The 16,574-nt window shown below is 35.8% G+C and overlaps 1 protein-coding gene across 13 annotated transcripts in view; it reads right to left on the bottom strand.

Moving 5' to 3' along the window:
- LOC117997230 (protein sickie-like) overlaps positions 1-16,574 on the bottom strand; it is a 304,036-nt gene that overhangs the window by 97,116 nt on the left and 190,346 nt on the right. For 2 of the 13 annotated variants that reach the window (XM_069509868.1, XM_034985470.2), the window contains exon 2: positions 3,597-3,845. The exons of 10 other annotated variants lie outside the window; for them this stretch is intronic. In XM_069509868.1, coding sequence (XP_069365969.1) covers positions 3,597-3,688 — 92 coding nt within the window. In that variant the 5' untranslated portion in view covers positions 3,689-3,845. The remainder of the gene's footprint in view (positions 1-3,596; positions 3,846-16,574) is intronic. One more of the 13 variants, XM_069509869.1, reaches the window with a different exon arrangement.

Here is a 16,574-nt window from a genome sequence, read left to right as displayed (position 1 = left end):
GGTATCGGGTATAATATGACTATGGTAAGTAATTATTCTCTATTTATTGAACACAAACTAATGCTGATACATGCGCCTTAAATATTCCTGATTTTACATCGAGCGCAAGAATATCTGACCACTTACTCGGAAATCTATCTGAATACTGGTACGTACTTGACGCTAGACTTTCTCAATTATATACACTTCTAAGCGTTTACGTTTCATAAAGATTATTTTGCGTCTCCTATAGTGGAGGTGCAACAACCTACATATTAATATCTTTATACCTCATTGATTACTCTCGAGGTCTAGACGTCCTGATTTTTTGTGCAGCTGTAATTAAGACCTTGAATCCAAAGAAACCCTCGAAAGATTATAACATCTTACTAAATTACTTCTCCGAGTTAAAAAAGCTTGATCGTATTTTTCATAAGCACGGCTTGCTTCAACTGTACCCAAACTATAACCCAGAGTGTATCAATATTTTTCTCATTAATTATATTCTTAAGGTTCAGATACACCAAAGTTCAACGGCAACGATGCGCCACTATAAGTTGCAACTGCACGGCACGGCAGGACGTCATACCTAAAATGCAGGGAACTGTATGAAGAACATTATACTGCGGAACGCGACAGCAACGTCAGTCTGTTTTTGCAGCGTGACTACGAAGCGCACTCTGCTACTGACTCCCTTCATAGAGTTCTTATTCCTACATAACATTTTCTTCTTCTTGGTAACCCTCTTAGCAGTGCGGTCGTAGTCAGCACGATGTTTATAAGGGCATTTTTTATTCACTTCATGACCATTCGCGAATTCTGCTTGGTGGCCGTCGTTGGACTGACCAAATTACGTTTGCTGGGGGTGACCTCTTGCACGAGTCTAACAAGCTCCAAGGCATGGATGGGCCACGTTCCTAGCCCTCTGGTGCCTTGTATTACACAATATTATTAGGAGTCTGCTAAAAGTTGGACACGTTTCCGTCGCAACATATCGATGTTAATTACACATTGTGTGTAGCAAACTTTAAAGCGGGTTTGTTTCAAGTGTCGGAGGACAAAAGCCAGTATTAATATTCAACAAGAGAAGCTCGAATTAGTCCACGTTTTCGTTAAAGTTCACCAACGCAACGGTATCGCGCGTGACGGGGACTTCCGGGGCGGTCCGGCTCGGAAATTGAGTCTGTCACGCTCTCTGGAGTATTATGGACATGCAGAACTATTATATAACATGCCGTATGTCAAATGTAAGCTTGACAATATTAAAGCTTTTGTAAGCTGAGCGGATGGCGAAGCTGAAGTAGCAATGGGCAGGGCACTTAGTTCGAAAAACGATAGACGTTGGGGTTCCAAGATGCTGAAATGGCGATCTCGCACCAGAAAGCCCAGCGTTGGAAGACCCCTCACTAGGTGGACGTACGACATCAGGCGAGTCGCAGGGAGCCGCTGGATTCAGACGGCGCAAGACCGTGGCATGTGAAAGTCCTTACGAGAGACCTACTGTGGACGTCTATCGGTTGATGATGATGATGATCTACAAACGTATGATAATAATCTGTAAAACGGTTATGCTACTAGAGCTGATGTTCATTCACTCATGGAATGGAGATGTTTGATAAAACACGAAAGTTTGTGAAATGGTTCTTCTGTATTACCTGAGTATGCTGCACTATACCTACGACACACTAGATTTGCCAGCTTGATCGTATTACCACATACGTTTGTGAGTTTTAATTTCCTACTTAAAAACTATACCTATTATTCTGCAGAATATTTTATAGTTAGATTGTTTCTCATGCAAGTAAGTGAACTTTTGTTCTTTTTTAAGAAAACTAACTCTTTAAACCTATCTATGTACCTACAAATTATTTGGGTGGTTAAAGTATCTAGCTACTTGTAGCAGGATTTTTAATTGGGTATTTTATATTGTTCCCATATTTTACTTAAGTTTTGCTAGTATGCAAAATAATGTTTATTCCCTATATAAATGATGTAAATTAGGCTAGTAATAAACACTGCATTTTCATTTTGAAATACCAATATCAAAGAGGTCACGCGTGAGTGCAATTTCCGAGAGCCGCTCGAAAATGACACTGTCATATCACAATGGCCTAGCCTAAATTAAATGGAGCTTTCAACGACGTTACTCTAGTGAAACCATGGATTTTATCGACTAAAATTAACAAGTAGGTAAACTTAATTAAAACCGACTGCCAAGTAATTATAAGCTTTCTAGTAGGTACAATGACGATAACTTAACCGAACGTACTTCTGTAGTTAATGTCTCTGTCTGTCTGCTAGCTTTTCACGACTGTTAGCATAGCTTTTTGCTAAACCATTTTTGACGAAATTTGGTTCAGATCATCGAGTTCCCACAGGTTTCAAAAAAACTAAATTCACGCCGAAGAAGTCACACGGATTATTTTTATTATTAAATAAAATAATTGAAACTTTCAAGAGTTACGAGCCCTTCCTACGAAAAATCTTAACACGATAAACGCAAGTAAATATCTGATGAGCAATAAAAAAATAGTTTTCCTATGTTACCACTTAAAATTAATTTAACCAAAGAATTATAGAGATAAAAATCAACATAAGCAAAGAGCATTGAAAAATAAGAAAACCGCTCAAAATAACAATTAAAACCACTAAATGTTCTGTTTTATCCTAAACAAGCACGTTTAGGATAAGAAATACTGAACAAACTACTTAATACAAAGTAAATGTTAAACTTTAAAAAGTTAGTTGCTCCGAGATCTTAAGAATCTCCGACAAAGTTTAATTCACCGCTATAAAAGGCAAAGCCCTGTTCATTGTTTAGCCTGTACCTACTACATACAAGGTACACGTCGAGAGAGATCAAAGATTATTTCTCTTTTACGATATTGATGATATGCTTCGTAAAGATCGACGAACTGTGACTTAAATCAGGCTTGGATATTTTTAGAATGCTGAGCTAAGTGAACTAGGTGTTCCTATTTTCACTCCAATGTTGTTGAGACTTAACAAAGAGCTCTTGGTCACGAAATGAGGTGGTGGATATGTTTTCGTTTGGATATTGTTTGCTTATGGGTTTCTCTTTGAAGGGCATTCGTGATAATTGATGTGCTGAACTATTCTGAGCTCTCGAGTTATCACATTCATTAGATGATTATGATTTCAAAATTATCTTAGGAATTTTTTTCCATGCCATGACGCTTTCGAAAATGAAAATAGATGATATCTTATTTTTTGACAGAAAAAGATACGTGGTACAGTGCGCGCTAAAGAAGTGGTCAATCTGAACACGAGGCGTATGACTACGCATTGTCCAAAAACAGATCTCAGCTGAACTTGAGTTTTAAGCCGTATTCTATTACATGTGCAAACTGCCATGTTGCAACTTCAGATTGGACTATTTACTTGTTTTGCGATCAGTGTACCTAAAATCAGTTCTGCAGCCTTGAAGAAGTTGATATACAGATAAAAAGGTAAGTCAATGCTAAATACTGAAGTTCTTTTGTACTGCAGAATTTGTCAAATGTTATTTGTTTTTCTGGCACTAAGTTTATGGTCAAAACGCCAAAAATACCTACGGCAAATACTAAGATGTTTCTCCGTATTCGGGGGTTACTTACCTTCTTACTTCTGGCGAGGTTGGTAAACTCCGGGATTTTCTGCTTTTACTGTTTTGTCGATGATGACCTTGCCCCGAATTCGTATTGCCCATTGTTGATTTATTATTTTTAATTTAATTAATATCACACTTATTTCACTTCATATTTGTTTTAAACACTTAACTTTATATTCCAGTTCCGTTTTTACATGAATTGGTCATGGTGTTGATGTTTATTTCAATTCTTAAATTAACTTGTTCTAAATTTTTCCTGCATGAGGCAAGTAAAGCTATTATGAGAAGTAGATAATCCTAGCGCATTCTTAGCGCTTTCCATATAAACGATTAATATTAACGACCAATTAAACTCGATGAAATTTTGTAGACACATCTCTATTATAAAAATGAATCGCTGAATGTGTTGCTGATCGCAAATCTCGAGAACAGCTGAACCGATTTCGCTAATTCTTTTTTCATAATATTCCTTGAAGTACGGGGTTGGTTCTTATGGAGAGAAAAATTTAAAAAAAAACCCTGAAAAAGAATCGACTGTGGCGGTACGAAGTTCGCCGGGGCAGCTAGTTCTGAATACAAATTTCTGTGTCTGTACAGATTTCCGTAAAATGTGTAGTTTTAAAGTTATGCTGACTCATAAAGTATGTTTAAATGCCCGTGTAATTTTAAAACTACACCTTTTTTGAGAAATATGGAAAACCACAGACATAAATATATTTTTCTATAACGACAAAATTTCATTGAGTTTCATTGGTTAATATTTAAATTGAACTACGCTAAGCTACTTAAGCTACTTCCAGTAAAGCTAGCTATGATGGTGATTCCAAACGTGGACAGAGCCGAAGTCCGAAGCTTAATTTATACCTACATGGTATAGTTTGCGTGGTTCACGACTGAGCAGTTATTTTGTACCTATGCAAAATTTTGTACCTTTACGTCGCAATGATATGTAAAACATTGAAAAATCGGGATTTTTCCGCACGATTTCAAGCTAAATAACAAAAACCAGTGACCCAAAAACTAGTCTAGCGCTATTCACAGTAGTATAAAATGACCTAGATTTTACCGGTATTTAAATAAGGTCTGCTCTTATCTCTAGCTAGGTACCTAAACCAAGTCGAATTAAGGCTAGGAACAAGCTCTATTATTTTGACCAGTTCAGCGCCATATCATACGATTTTCATGGGGTAGGTTTTTATTAAGAGTCAGTTACCAGAATTACTGATTTTTTAGCAACTATTAGTGTCCGAAGGGCTTCAAATATAGCAATTATAACAAAAAATCAAAGAGTTCTCACAGGATTTTTAGAAACTTAAATCCACACGGACGAAGTTGCGAGAATCAGCTAATAAAATGTAATAAAACATATGCATTTTAATAGAAAAATGTTTTGTTATAATAATATTACGATTTACGAACCTTCAATACTCAACACATAAACTTGAGGGATGTTTCTAAGCATTTCGGTCGTCATAGACTCCTAAGCCTAACCCCGCAAATACCATCGTTCACCAACGATTGAAGCATAGCTGGAGTTGCAAAGGTCAGATCGATGCGTCTATGCTGAGCATACTTTGAATACCAATACATCAATAGGTATACCTACGAGAACAGAAGACCGAATTATACCACCCATACACCGCCCATACAATCGCTTTGTACCTACTATCATTGATAGAGTATTTACACTGTGGTATCTTTGTGTAATCTTTAACATATTGTACAAAGTAGGAATAATGATTTTGCACCCACACAAAAAAATCTGAACCTTGAGTGTAGGTAAGCTTTTAAATTAAAAAACTTGACGCTAAATCAGGACATTTGTAAATCCATACTAGATTTGTGCTAATGTACCTACCTACCCACATTAAAAAAGGTCCTTTGATGTTTTAAAATAAATGATTATAGATTAGAGTACCTTACTACTTTAAATTAAAAGAAACAATGATATCATTGTAAAAGCTGATGAAAAATTTCGTTATAACGTCAATCGAAAAATTCCTTCACTCGAAGTAGAGACGGTGAATGAAAACATCGTGAAGAAATCTGCATGACTGCCTCCATAATGTTATCAAAGATGTGGGCCAATCCGCACTTGGCCAGCGCGCGTGATAAACTACGGCCAAACCCTTCTCATTCTGAGAGCAGACCAGTACTCAGTACTGAGCCAGCGATAGGTTGGTGATGATGCTGATGAAATAGTTTACATTCGCAAAAATTAGAAAAAGTAGACTAATTGTTAGAAGTACAGTAGTAAGCAAAGAAGTAATAATAAATATCTCATAAGTGTATGTAAGGCTATCTCTACCGTCAAATATTGTACTATAACAATCAACAATTATTGAGCTAATGGCCGCCGTGCGAGGGGACTGAACGATTACATATTATTGTCCCATTCAAAGAAGAAAGGGCACAAAAAAGGTTTAATTACGGTGTCGCGGAGAGCTTATAGTTCATCGACCTTTGTACAAGACGTTTCAAATCACGACGTTCGAACGACGACAGAAAAATTCATACTAGGTATTGTACCAGTAAGTAAAGTAAGAATGCTTTTTTTCTTTGACTAGGTCAGGACTATAATTAACTAATTAAATGTACTTATATATTGGACTAAGAGGCCGGGAGGGCTAGACCTTCGTTATTTTATAAAAGTTTGTATGCGTATTGTCCCCAACACGGGGAGGAACGATCAACGACTATGAAGTTTGGAACCCATCACCTGTTATCTACACAGGAGATAACAAAGCTGTAAAAAAATCTTACGTCAAAGTACCTATAAAGTGTATTTTTTTATATTTTCTTCATAAGTTTAACGGTGTCTGGCAGGGGGTTGCCGCGATACTAAGTGTATCCTGTCATGATGATATCATAGGATGAGATTTAAAAATCTCATTAATTTCTGTTTCAAAACTTACTATTTGGCCATTATATGCAATTTTATTTTAGGAGCCTGAGCCTGAGAATTGCATATAGACGATAATCCAGTTTGCATGTATGTATTATGCAAATAAACGATAAACGATCTATTGTTATATGTATTATTGGAACTGAACAAGCCCGGTTTAAGTGCATTATCGAAATTATCATGGCGGCGTTTGTGACCAAACCCAATGGACCGTGTTTGGCATTGGCAGGCAATGCAAGCCTCGATGGATGCAATTTGTATCACAATACATACAGAGTAAAACAGGCAAAACCTAGTACCTAAGTAATAATAATCCATACCCATCTATGTATTAATATTTTAAATGCGATTTGCTGGTCTGTTAATTTTCCGCTTAACCTAATCTGGTCAAAATTAGACCCAGACTTAGCTTGTCTTACTTAAGATAACTTTTTCCAGGCAAAATGAGATAAAAGCACTTTTTTTGACTTCGTCGTAGTCCTCAGCTGACATTTAAGTATTTGGAGGCAGAAGTAGGAGTAACAATATGATCAATGGCAGTATTCGATGAATCGATCTTTGGATATGAAAGGATTTCTATTGTGTTGATTGTTTTTTTTTGTCACACACCACGAGATTTGAATGACCAAATACGTTATTATCGACATGAATAGTGTGATGAAACAATTCAATCGTGAGGGTTTGGTTATTTCATTGTGAAGTCTTCCGTTAGAGTTTTAACAGCTCTTGAGTACCGTAATATAAGGTAACGTTATTAATTATATCATTACATTTAAACGTAATTTTAATCATTACATTTCAATTATACATAGGTACGTCAGTAGATTTTCCCGAGAAGTTTTTATGAAGATTCTGTTCAAAATCACTCCTAAGACAGGACTGGGAATACCTAGACGTTATTCAAAAAGAAAACCTCCGTGTAAAATCTCAAGTGACCTAATGATTTTTTGTGCTGTATGTTGTTATGTCAGTCAATGTCTTTTTTTATATGAATACTAGATGATGCCCGTGACTTCCTTCGTCTGAATTTGGAGTATCTAAAAATCTTTGAATTTCCGGGATAAAAAGTAGCCCGTCAGTCGTCGTCCCTGGAGTACATACGAAATTTCGTCAAAATCGATTATAAGGATGGGTCGTGAAATCTAGCAGACAGACATACGCATTTATAATATTGCTAGCTTATGCTCGCGACTTCGTCCGCGTGAACTCCACAAATTTCAACCCTTAGACGTTGAATTTTCAAAAACCCTCTGCATGCCAAATTTCAGCCCGATCCGTCAAGTAGTTTTAACTGTGCGTTAATAGATCAGTCAGTCACTCAGTGAGACAGTCAGCCAGTCACCTTTTCCTTTTATATATTCAGATAATTATTCCTTTTACATATTTAGATAATTATTAAAAAGATTGATAGATTAAGATTCAGGGAAAATATGAAAGACTTTCAAGGATAATATCTCAAAGATAAACCGCTATAGGTGCGGTTAAATACACCTCTAAATAATTCATGAGCGTTTCACCTAAGCACCGACGTTATATTATCTTCTACTACCACTACCATTATGTGCTCTTACATATAATGACAATGGATAAATCGTATTGGGATTTCAGAACGTTCGTGAGATGTCAAAGGGGACGAAATCTAGATTTGTGTGATTCATTGCGGTTTATACATTCGTGGGTTTATATTATGTTTGAGTCCGTTTTCGTTTTTTTTCAAAGATGACATCATTATACAAAGTTTCGTATCATGGTATTCGGAAATAATATGGCGACTCACAGTTAAATTATGCAAAGAAAAGAAAAAAACAGAATGGGGAAAATCGTTTAACAAAATATTCAATAATTTAATATCAGCGCAGCCATCGAATTAGGTGAATAATATTGGAATGTTTCTTGGAATTGCTAAGTAAACGGAAGCACTAAAATAATTGTTAAGGTTCGTTAAAGGTTCGATATTTATTATTGGTTAACATCAGACGCTGTTTTTTCGCAAAAATGATAGAACGAAACGAATAAAAGCTGCTTAAAGGTGCTGCTATAGCAGATGGCGTACGCCAAAAGCGATTGAATAGAAAATATTTAAAATCCAACTTGTGCCGAGATAAGCAGAAAATGTTCAAGTGTTTCTCATAAACTGCAGAATGAAAAAGAGCAAACGCGCTAAAATGCCTGTTAACGATTCACTACCTCAGCCGATGTTTATTAAAGACTGTGTAAGCTTCTCAAACAAGTTACCCGCCCATGTTCAACAGCGAATTGCTTTTCGTAGAAGCCGAAGTCGCAAGCCTAGCACGGTCGCCGACCTATAAATCTATACCTAAGTACGTTCAATGTGATCCTTATGGTATATGTTATAAGTTCTACAAGAGTACCGTATCTATTAAAGTAGTGCACGTTTTATGGTAATTTATGCTTGATATATTTCCAGATACAGATTTAGGTAAGTATCCCAATAAAATCGTCGACAAAAGCGCTGCATAATGTCAATGAAGAGAACACAGACATATATTGTAGCTACGGTACATAGACGCGCTGATCACTTCGAATAGGTACATTATATGTCTGTGGAAGAGAAGTTTCTCTAGCGCGCTCTCCAGCAGTTTCCACACAAACGTTAATTAGTTCTGATTCTAGAAACAAATAGGTAAGTATCTGTGTCTGTGGTTTACCGAATTCCGGTAAAATGCTTTTCAAATTTACATGGGCTCAAAAGTTTGTATCTAAGGGTGAAATCTATAGAGCGCACTCTGACTTTGCTTAGACTTAAGACAGGGTTAAAACGAGACAGATGTATATCTCTCACATAAATCTGTCTCGTTTTAACTCAATCTTAAGTCTGAGCAGAGTCAAAGTGCGCTCTATAGATTTCAGCCTAAATCTTAAAGCCTGTGTAACTTTATACCTACTACTACATTAGGAATTTACAGAAATCTGGAACATTGTAGAAACAGATACTAGTGTCTGAACGTGTGTACAAAATTTCTTTGCGTTTGATTGGCTAATATTCAAATGAGAATCCAACTATGCTTGTTGGGAGTGCGCAACGAATCAACTGTATATAACTTTAGTCTCTTCTCCCTACATTCCTCAAAGCTATATTTCTAAAATAATTCATGCCATTGTAAATCAATTCACATCCCGTATGACATCGATATTATTATTCAATATAACATCTTATTATAATATTATACAGCGTATATTGAGCATTGTATGTAAATGGCTGCGATCTAAGATTTATTATGTTCATTTTATTTTGTAACATTATCTATTAGACACTTCGTAAAACGAGACTATAATTTCTGAGGATGGCTCAGCAAATATTGCAAAGATTGTTCACATAAAAGCAAATTAATTAAGCCCATACAATACCCAGCAATAAACAGGGTTGTCGTTATGTGGAGGGTAGGGTAAGGGGATTGCAGACTGCGTTGGGGTCCAAGTTGTAGAAGGTTTGTGGTTTTTTACAGTCTTGATAATTAGAAGCTAGTAAGCTAATTCTTAGTTTCATGGGCTTGATCAATAAAAAGGTCTTTAATTTGCAATAGTCCTCTGTGTTAGTTTATTGTCAAAATTGACAAAAAAATATTATATACACGTATCCATTCAATTATGGGCTATTAACTACTTAGCTGATGCCCGCGACTTCGTCCGCGTGGATTTTCGTTTTTCAAAATCCCACGGGAACTCTTTGATTTTCCGGGATAAAGAGTAGCCTATGTGTTAATCCAGGGCATAATCTATCTCCATTTCAAATTTCAGCCAAATCCGTACAGTAGTTTTTGCGTGATTGAGTAACAAACATCCAAACATCCAAATATCCACACTTTCACATTTATAATATTATTAGGATTAGGATATTAGGATTAGGATTATATACTCTTCTTGGTAGGGTCTTTTGAGGAGAACTATCGAACACAACCCGAACCATGGATACAGCAGCTTCGAACAATGACCTGGTAATTTTATTAAACCGTTGGAGCAGATGTTGCCAGCTAGGAATGCTAGGATGTTCTTCTCCGTTCCACACTCGTTTTCCATTCATCATTAGAGACAAAATGCCTATAATGATGTACTTAGAAGTTTATTCTTACTTCGTACCGGTACCACGAAGTATTAGACCATAATTTAACTTAACGTTTTCATTTTCACAGCTAGAAGAATCTTCCGTTGTTTTTTCAAACTCTTTGCAAATATTGATTAAGCAAAAATCCTTTAGTGTACACAGCAGTTGCATCGTTATCACTACCATTAAATTTAATGCCAGAATCGTTAGAAACAATGAAAATATCCCGCTTATAACCTAGGACACAGCATTACATAGCGAAATCTACTTTCATTATCCGAGTCCGTTAATGTTATAAAGCCTTTTGTGTGAAATTCCAACTGCGAAAAATCTCCGTTCATTATTGTGAAAAAATGTGATATCTCGTTTTTTAAATCACCTGCTCGTCTTATTAAGTGTTTTTGTGTTTTCCATTTTCCCTGGTGAGGTGTTGATGCTTTATTATTCTTGCTGTGTTTTATTTCACTTTTTAATGGCATTAAACATATTTTTTAATGAAGGGCTACAGTCTCTTAGAGAATTAGCGTTTTCTTTCAAACAACATACTGTGATATTAATAACTAGCTGATTCCCGCGACTTCGTCCGCGTGGAATTAGGTTTTTAAAAGTCCCGTGGGAACTCTTTGATTTTTCGGGATAAAAAGCCGATAAAGAATCTGTGTCCCTCTGCAGGTCTTTATCTATAGGTACCCATGCAAAAATCACGTCAATCCGTTGCACCGTTGCGACGTGATTGAAGGACAAACACACAAACCAACAAACAAACACGCTTTCGCATTTATAATATATGGGCAGTAATATACAATTAATGTTAAATGAACATTAGGTGCCTAAGTAGTTACTCAATATTTTTTTAAATAATAGACAACATTTTTTTAATTTTAGATAGGCCCGTGCTTACGCAATCACATCAAACAGTAGAAGATGATGCAGATAGATAGAACCTAGGCATATTCACTCTTCTTTTGAAGGTACCATACCAATGCAGTGTTATGACTAGGGGAGAAAACGGAAGCTGTAAGGGCATTCAATTTTCTAACAGTGCGTATTAGAAACGAGAATTGGAAACATAATATTAACAATGGTATTTATAATCTACAGTCTTCAGAAGGCATGCATGAAGTACTTAAGATTCTCTGCATGGTTACGTTATTTAAATAATAGTTAATACGAGAGTTCATATGAACCATTGAAAGTTTTACGCCCATCGCATACGATTCCCTCAAGTTTGTTTTACGTGCAACTTGGATTCTTTCTCCATATATTTTCATTAAGCCTAGTCCATATACCTGTGGGTGTGACTTGGCGTTAATACAGATTTATTATGCGAATCCCCCTTGTGCTTTTTGCAATTCAAGACGCATTTATTCAAACTTTATTAGGTTACAAATCTTAAGATAGACGACCCAACACAGAGACTAGGGAAGATAAGAATATTATTTTTAGATGAAATGGAATACAACAATATGCACATTGTTATCAATTTTATTGAACAAACAGTTAAATTTAACTTAATTTCTATTTTCTACTAACAGCCCTAAAATGTAGAATAATTAAATTAATTAATAGGTAATTTTAGATTAACACTTTATTTTTTTAAATTTTTAGAAAAAATGTAAACAAAACTAAGCTAATCAACTGAAAGTACCTACCTATAGCTCAGCTTAAAGCTGTAGGTACAAAGCTTAGTTTGTATAGAGCTTGCATAAAAATCTACAAGTAAGTAGTACATGAGTAAATATCCCTAAAAGTAGTGTACAGCATAAGTAATTCATTGGCAGCTGGGAACAAAGAAAATAAAAACAAACAACGTAACGTACCTATACAAGTAGAAAATAATTTACATCAGGATATTCGCACATTATGTCAGCGTTGGTCGTATATCAGATCATAGAGCCAGCACGCCGAGTTTGTATCAATTATAACTAATTGACATTGATACATTGTGCGTAAATGGCCCGCACAAATATTACGAGTAGATAAAACTTGAATTTAACATACGCACACTATGAAAATACACGACATATAGATACGTTAAAAACATGAAATTTAGTCTTGAAAAAATTGTTTGTATTTTCTTACTGTATTTAAAAAGATATATATGAACGACAGGTAGGTAGTTGTGTGATCAGATAAGGGAATAAGAAGAAATTTTGGAAGAATACCTAATGAAATCTCAGCTCTGCATAGTTTCATATTAATACAACTGCAAGTAGGTACAACCACGCTGACTGGCAGACTTGACACACCTATGAGAACATTAATTTATCGAGAGCTCTCAAGCATGCAGGTTTTCTCACGATATTTTCCTTCAGTGATATCTAATTTCTTAAAACGCACATAGCTCTGAAAAGTTAGAGGTGCATGCCCGAGATCGAACTCTAGACCCCCGAATAGTAGGTAGTCCAACGTTTACTAGAAAACCTGCAAACATTTTTTACCTTTACATAATCATCGGCTAAACTAGTGCCAATAGTTATAGTAACTACGATATTTATCGATTTTTGTGTGAACTATTGTTATTTTCTGTCGGGGGAGCAGAATCTTTTGGGGTGGCGACCCCTGTTCCACCCCCTAAACAAAGCGCACCAAAAGTATACATTCAACTTTTTGTGCCACTAACGTTTTAAACTGTCATAAACATTTCGTTTCTTTGACGATAAAAATAAGCTTGTGGTTTACTAAAAAAATATTTGGATGTAATAAACGTGACACGCAAGTGTATGTGAAGCGTGTTTACTTTACTGTTTAGCGTGATAGCTTGCTCTTAAGCGATATCTTGAATTGGTAATCGTTCGTTTCGTGATACAATACCAATGGTCTTCAATGTAGGCACAGAAGAAATAATAATACTTTAGGGTCTATAATTTGCGTTGAATAATAAATCTAAGTAAATATATAAAAGGAAAAGCTGACTGACTGATCTATCAACGCACAGCACAAACTATACTGGACGGATGTTTGGCGTGCAGATAGCTATTTGACGTAGACATCCGCTAAAAAAGGATTTTCTGAAAATTCAACCCCTAAGGGGGTAATATAGCGGTTTGACGTTTGTGTAGTCCACGCGAACAATTCGCGGGGATAAGCTTAGCTAGTTACTTAATATGCGAAACTGTTTCTGTCGGTCCGATTTCCGATTTAACCGATTTGAGATGTTTACAATTAGAATACCTAGAACGCAAAATTATGCCCACGGAATTTTTAAAAACATAAATCCATGTAGACGATATCGCTGGCATAATGCCTGCGATTTCTGTTTAGTATAGAGATAGCTTGCTTTCTGGAGCCGTAACATAGGCAACTTTTTGTCCTAAAGCCAAACCAGACAACGGGAGTCGTTCTTGCTGGGTTTTAAAAAGCTAAATCCACGCAGAGCTAGTCGTGAGCATCATCTAGAATATCTAGATTCTAGTAGGTACAATAATTTTTGTCAATTAAATACTTTAGGTTCAGTGCCTGTCACCCCATCTAAGCTTATGAATGCTTAATATGTGGATCTAAGTTAATATGTGAATTGGAGAGATCATCAAATTGACCGAAGTTTACCTGTTGTTGGTTCTATATGATTGTCTAAGCTCTAATCAACTGTCAAGTTACTGACGACTGACGAGCTTCACCTATGATGTACTCATCTTCCATTCTCACCTTATTAGACGTTTAGTCGTGGCATTCCGAGCATTAAACACTTTATTTATAGATAGTACATAAAATTCTTCAATATAATCCCTAGTGGCAGTGCCTTTGCACCCAAGCTCATTGGAAACTGGTTTAGCTGAGAACATGGACAGTTTTACATGCCCAGTAAACAATTTCGCGAAATCGCAAATTTCTATCAGCGACTTGGACTCTAGAGTCTATTTTAGAGTAAATCTAATGTATCTTAGGAACACATGAAGTTAGTCTTTAATGTGCGGAATAAATTCCATGGAAATATAGCTCCATTTCTAGACTATTTAAACAAAGTTCTGAGTCAATTTATTCAACTAAATTACTACACTTACCTATAGACATTATTACTACACTACTACAATATTAAAACTTACAAGACGTTTTTGTGAACAGAAAAACGTCGTGATTCGATGACTAGTCAAGTGCAACAAGTTTTCCGAAAAGTCAGAGGTGCGTGCCAGGTGTCGAACGCAGGCCCCTCGACTAGGAGGCTGGCGTCTTAACCACTAGGCTATTACCGCTAGTGATGCACCTCTGATCATATTTTATTGATTAAAAAATACCTAACCTAATCAGCAGATGCCAACTTTTATACCATTCAAAACATTCGCCAAACTGGACATACTCCTTGCAGTCGCAGAAAAAGTTTTCAAAGAAAAGCCTTTCAGAAAGAGCCACATGAGTTTCAGTCTAAAAGACGAAACGCTACGACGCTTTCAATGGAAACATGCAAATATGGCAGCTTTATGCAAAACAAACGCAAAGAAAGGGAACGAAAACCTAGAAAGCGCTAAGATGTTTTTAAACGTTTTCCCTTGGTGTACATAAAAATATAGATCAGAATAAAGATTTTTAAACAAATAAAGTCTAGTATTTTGTATAATTGCAGCAAAATGTCAAAATATTCATTATCTACGGATTACCTAGAGCCGTAATTTTTTTGAGATCAGCTAAGCTACCAATTTTTTACGTTCTACGTTCTACGTTCTACATAACGTACCTACATAAACTAGTTGATGCCTGCGACATCGTCAGGGTGGATTTAGGTTTTTTAAAAATCCCAAGGAAACTCTTCGATCCGGGATAAAAAGTAGCCTATAATATTATAATATTATGGGAAGCAAGATATCAAAAATATGATAATATGATGCCCGTGAATTCATCTACGTGGTATTAAATTTCCAAAAAACCCGTGGGAATTCTTGGATTTTCCGGGATAAGAAGTAGCCTCATTCTTATTACCCGTTCGATGCCCGTATGCTTACCTAAAATTCCTTACTCCGTTGGAGCGTGACTGAAGAATCAACCAGAAAATAAACACACATTTCGTATTTTTAATATGGCTAAGTGATACATAACTCAACATGAGACCGTGTTCTGTTCCTTAAGGAACAGTGGTCTAATTCAAAGATATTATTGGTACTTTAGTGGTCTAATTAGTCAAATTTAAGCGACCGAACCGTAATTTACTAAATGAATTCTCTAATCAAAGTAATAATCTAGCGTTAAGTTAAATCATAAATCGTGAAATGTAGAGTACATTTCACGATTTATGATTTAACTTAACGCTAGATTATTACTTATATACTTATCTATACAGGTTATTACTTATCTATGTGAGACACTGACAGAAACTATAAATCTCTTAAACGATAGCAATCAGTTAGAAGTCATTACAAGTACACGAACGAGTCAAAATTGCATAAAATATTACCTTCTACCTAATAACTGATACAAAATATTATGATGTTGTCCAATAAAACTGTAAAATTACTGCTAACATTTACAGATAAGTATAGGGGCCTAAAGTTACTGAAGGTCTTCATTACAAAGTTAAATTATATGCTATCATACTTATTTGAACAAATAGATAGTTTTATTATTTTATTAATCCGATAGTTTGTTTGTTTTACTTCTTTATTGCACCTGTTTTGTAGTTGCTGCTAAAATTTCGGCATAGAGATACCTACTTTTGATTACGGGAGCTTTTAGGGTTTTCCCTGAGTTTTTCATCAGGGAAAATGATTAATTAAAACACGTAAAGCCGATATTGAGGCTGCTTTAATAATGAAATAATAATCGGGCGACGCGCAGATCGCCACCGCGTCTAGACGCTGACCACGCAATTTACATTCGTGGAACACTATAGGTACGTCTTAATCTAACACAGATGGGCGAACCATAACTCCTCCATCCCTAAGAGGAAAATTATCGGATGGATCGATTCTAGATTCATTCCGATGATTTTTCTTAATTAATGAACAGTTTGGCGATTTTAGCCAGGAGTAACATAAGAAGACAAAAATACTTAAAACTACAAAATCTGATGTCAGGTATCCTAAAAT

Source organism: Maniola hyperantus, chromosome 4, assembly GCF_902806685.2.
Source record: "Maniola hyperantus chromosome 4, iAphHyp1.2, whole genome shotgun sequence".
Lineage (NCBI taxonomy): Eukaryota > Metazoa > Arthropoda > Insecta > Lepidoptera > Nymphalidae > Maniola > Maniola hyperantus.
This window is presented reverse-complemented; position numbering and strand designations above follow the sequence as displayed.